General features: G+C 36.2%; 1 protein-coding gene across 4 annotated transcripts in view; it reads right to left on the reverse strand.

Annotated features, from left to right (window-relative positions):
- LOC137648671 (multidrug resistance-associated protein 1-like) overlaps positions 1–5,000 on the reverse strand; it is a 105,728-nt gene that overhangs the window by 76 nt on the left and 100,652 nt on the right. For all 4 annotated transcript variants that reach the window (XM_068381682.1, XM_068381680.1, XM_068381681.1 and 1 more), the window contains exons 26-31: positions 4,143–4,280; positions 3,905–4,015; positions 3,632–3,790; positions 3,227–3,393; positions 1,902–2,096; positions 1–1,351 (exon numbers count right to left, since the gene is read on the reverse strand). The exon at positions 1–1,351 is cut by the window's left edge and continues 76 nt beyond it. In XM_068381682.1, coding sequence (XP_068237783.1) covers positions 1,240–1,351; positions 1,902–2,096; positions 3,227–3,393; positions 3,632–3,790; positions 3,905–4,015; positions 4,143–4,280 — 882 coding nt within the window. In that variant the 3' untranslated portion in view covers positions 1–1,239. The remainder of the gene's footprint in view (positions 1,352–1,901; positions 2,097–3,226; positions 3,394–3,631; positions 3,791–3,904; positions 4,016–4,142; positions 4,281–5,000) is intronic.

The raw sequence follows: 5,000 nt of genomic DNA on the forward strand, positions 1-5,000 counted from the left end.
TCAATATTATGCTTTGTAATGTAGAGCACAGGCTCTTCCAAATAAGTAGATAGTGCACATGACACATCCCGTATGTACATAACACTCGGTTATATGTGTAGCCTACTTACTAACCGTTTCAACTGCGGTATCATACTTAGTTGTTACCGCCATTTACAATAACGCAGTTCCTGTGTTACCAACTAAAATGTTCATTTTAAGGTGACTGGTCCCTACAGCCACAGGAGAAAGTCCTTACATTTGGCAACGCTGCTGTTAGTGAATTGGCAATAGCTACCACGAGATAGGCTACTCTATGCCATTTGTACTCTTATTTTAATTATCTGTATAGCCGGCAGATGAGAGAGCCATTTTGCAAACATAAATAGAAAATAATCATAAAGACAAATATTCCATTTTAGTAAATATTTTGTATGAAACATCCAAAATCTCTTTTATAAAGATAGGCCTCCAAATAAATGTTTATAAACCAGTCACACTAAACTTACAGCCTATTAGTGTAGGCTTACACATTTTCGAACATGACATCAACCTAAGACTTCATGATTTCCTTGTACCATTTCAGTACACTTACCACATAAAGTTGATAAATCTAATGTACTTAAAATCAATAGAATTCATAGATCAGTTACAATTTACATTCTTGAGTAACAAAAGCCACCTAGTCTATGGTATGTTATTGGTACAAAATCTATCGAGGGGGATGAAAAGTTTCTCCTTTTATTTCCCATTTGGGTTCAAGGGCTTCAGCAGTAAGCTTATTCAATGATTTTGAGGAGTTTCGAGAGAAGTTAAAAGAATCCCTATGGCTATGAAGAATTCGTAGGTCAATAAGTTATGCAAAGTCACCTCCAAAACGTAGTTCTAATGCTCTCCATTCCATAATACAAAGTAAGAATAATTTATAGAATGAGGGACAACAAATATATACATCTATATAAAACCATCATAAGTCGTCACTTTAAACACAAATGAGGAAATAACAAAACAATAATGTCTGAATCAGAGGACTGGATAGCCCCGCATAGTTCATTCACTCACCATATTTGGTTAGCCTAAGTGAGTTATGGTAGAATTGTCTTACAATAACTCATTCATAAAACAAAATTAAAACAAGCTATCTTGAAAAATACAATGATATAAATCTTCACACAGTGAAGATCCAGGCCTGGAGTTGTACAAAATTAGAGGAAAGACGTGAGTAACTTCCTACATTCTGCAAGGACGCTGCAAGAGTGATTAAACTAAGCCTGCGTCCTTGGCCATGCCGTAGAAAATGGTGTTGTGGTCTTTCAAAAGTGCCACCGGGGTGTCAAATTCTTTTATTTTTCCCTTGTCGAGAACAAGTACTCTGGAAAAGGAGAGGAATCTCTTTTTTATTACTGGGCCATGGGGAGGAGCATATAATCTGAATGCTAAAAGAACAAGACAATAGCCCAATCCTAAGCTCATCACATGGAAAGGCAACAGAGAGGGGAATGGGATACAATGAAGTATAATAAAGATGAAGATGGTAATCTTTTATGTAAACCAATAGAGCAAATACTGTTTCGTTACTGACATCCTATTCAGGACTAAAATAAAGTACGGGATAGTCATATTATAAGCTTATCAGCAAAAGAGTCCCTTTGAATTCTAATGAATTTAATTTCCAGTATAGTTAAGTGAACATTGGAGAGGGGAAAGAATTAGTGTTTTTGACAATCATGAATTAATAAAATCCAGTTTTTTTAAGACAACGTTTTTTTCAAATAATCACTGTAGTAAATAACTCAGCCTTATACCAACACAGGCACTTACTACATGCCAGTATAACTAAACAAAAACGGTCTGGATTAAGCAGGCATTATGCTTGCTTAAAGACAGAATAATTTAGCAAGATAGAGGTCTCGACTTCTTACCTTGTCGAATCCATAATTGTATTCAGTCTATGGGCAATGGTAAGCACAGTGCACTCCGCAAACTCTCTCCGTATGGTCTCCTGGATGAGCGCATCAGTTTCCAGATCAACAGCGGCTGTGGCTTCGTCCAGAATCAGAATGCGTGTTTTACGGAGGAGAGCCCTAGCCAGGCACACAAGCTGTCTCTGACCAACACTGGATAAAGATGGCATGGTTTTAAGTAAAGAAAAAAAAGAACTTTAAGTAAATAATGGTAAATGGAAACCAGGAAGATGCAGCAATGCAGGTCAATATGGAGGAATGAAAGTGCTTGATTCATGATGGTAAGATAGAAGATACAGTGAGTCACAGATATGTGAAGGGAGAAATGCGTGTGCAAAACATTGGAGAGGAATTTGCATTGCCTGTGCAAACCAAAGGGGAAATTGTATGAAAAAACTGTTGAGTCAATTCTCGTTTATGAAAGTGAAGAGCAAATGTCGAGTGCCAATGAAAAAAAAAAACCAATTCAAGTGGCTGAAATGAGTTGTTTGTGTATCATGTGCAATGAAGGAAGAACTGACTGGGTGAGCAATGTAAAGGAAGGTAGGGGTGGTAAAAAGGTGGGTGTTAAATAAAAAGATTGATCAGAGAATTTTAAGGAAGTTCTTTCATGTGGAATGAATAGATGGTAGGAGTTTAGTGAAAAGATTACATAATTCAGAATCAATAATAGGTAGAAGGATAAAAAAAGCCCAAATGGCAGGAATAATACAGAGAGGAAGGGCCTTCACATCCAGGAAAAGAAGAGTGCATGTAAGAGAAATATGAATGGTGTAGTGTATATAAAAGCAAGTGACATGCTGCTGATGATCCTTCTGTGTAGGTATGGAATTTTACTGCAATTGAAGTTTGTCCGTGATTCAGCAGTCAAAGGAGGAAGATGGTAGTGACATATATTTTTCTGGAGCCATTTCATGCTAAAGGGAGGGTAATATCCATTTCCAGCTTACTCAAGAAAACAAGATACAGAAGGGGCAAATATTAAGATGATGTTTAACCACAAAAGATACAACAGACCTGCTACTTAAAAAAGGAAGATTATAGATATCTAAGAGAAAATTTATAGACATAAAAGGTTTCCTATAGTAACTAATTAGTCTACAAAGATTTGTGATATTTTCTATTTTATTACTGATTTACTTAGCTTTCTCTTTTCTAATTTGCTTGCATTGAGGTGAAAACTGCATTAGCTAGGTTGCCTATCCTACCCTACCCTATTCTCGTATCCTTTTATAATTTGCTTTAAAACGTAAAATAAGTAATGAACTGAAGACAGAATTTACCTGAGGTTGTCCCCTCCTTCAGCCACCTCGAACTGGAGTTGATTGGACAAGCCAGAGACGAACTCCTTCAGATGGGACTGCTCTAAAGCCAACCAAACTTGGTCGTCATTGAAGTTGTTGAAAGGGTCCAGATTCATACGAAGGGTACCGCTGAAGAGAACTGGGTCCTGTAAATATTAAAAGAAGAACAACAGTAATTATTATTGGTATCAACTATCATTGTCTATTTTTAGATAAACACCATTATTATCAATAACAGGGTAATTTATACCCACCACAGATAAGGCACAACAAGAATTGTACCCATGATAGGCCTACCTGAATCAAATGAAACTAACATGGAATGGACCCATCTGAATCAAATAGAACTGCAAAAACAAATAGAATAATAACTTTCAGTCTTACCTGAGGAATAATTGTCAGTCCACCTCGCAAATCATGAAGACCAATTTTTGCTATATCAACTCCATCCACGGATATGGTGCCATTAGCCGGTTCAATGATACGGAAAAGCGCTAGAGTTAGAGATGACTTTCCTGCTCCTGTCCGTCCAACTATTCCTATCTGCAAGATTATATAATTGATTCTTTATTATTATTAATGTTTATTTTTATTTCTTATTCTTCTTCATAAGGTGCATGCATAAAACTACATCACACACACAAGTAAATAGTGTACCTTTTCGCCTCCATGGATATCACAATTTATATCTTTAACGACGAGTTCCAGACCCTCTCTGTACCTGGTGGAGTAATTGTTAAACTTCACCACTCCATTGTCAGGCCAGCTCTGAAAGTAAGCCATAAAAGTAAATTGAAAGTAAATTAATCATTCCACGTATATAATATTTTATCGCATTGCTGTTCAAGTATTATTTGCTGAGAGAGAAAGAGAAAGAGAGAAAGACAATATTTACCTTGGGTGGCTTGTTGCTTGGAATATCCCAAGCAGCTTCTTGTGGTGTCTCTGTGTACTCTTTGATTCGTTCTACTGACACGATGTTTGTTTCTACATCTGACGTCATGCGCACTAGCCAAGTTAGGATTTGGGTTACCTAACAGATAGAGGAATAAATAAGTAAGTAAATACACAGATGGAAAAATCCCATATTCATTTGCTTATCGACTAATCCCATTGAAACTCAAATGCCAAGAGTGATTGCCAGTAAATATGAAATATAGAATTCTTCTAGAGGTATATAAAGGCAACTATAGTCCACGTAGCTCCACTTGAAATATGAAGAGATATACATATGCAGTTGAATTCCTCTACATGGATAGAAAAGGAATTATAGCTAACAGATTTCCCTTTAAGATATATCAAGCAAATTACAACCTACAGTACTTCTCTAACAGGATGTAAAGGAATCCTAACCTTCAGAACTCGACTTGCAATATGTAGAGCTAAGTACTGAATAATTCACATAGATGCCAGTATGACATTTAAGATTTCCTTTCGAAGCATGTAAAGCTATATACTATAAAGTTCCTCTAAAACTTTGCAAAGCTAAGGCTAATCTACACACTTTATCTATAATGCCAATGATAATCAATAGACTTCCTTCCTAATTCCTAAGGAGGCCTGATAGTACATGAGTATTCCATAAAAATTCCTATGTATGTCTATAAAGTCAAAAGTAAGCTTAAGAACTCTTATATAGGTCTGAAAAGCAAAAATTAACCTTTAAGACTTCCTTTAAATGTCTGCAAAGCTAAGGCCAATCAATACATTTCCTACAGACGTCTTCAAAGCCAATGCTTACCTGTACAATCCA

Source organism: Palaemon carinicauda, chromosome 10 (assembly GCF_036898095.1).
Source record: "Palaemon carinicauda isolate YSFRI2023 chromosome 10, ASM3689809v2, whole genome shotgun sequence".
NCBI classification, from domain to species: domain Eukaryota; kingdom Metazoa; phylum Arthropoda; class Malacostraca; order Decapoda; family Palaemonidae; genus Palaemon; species Palaemon carinicauda.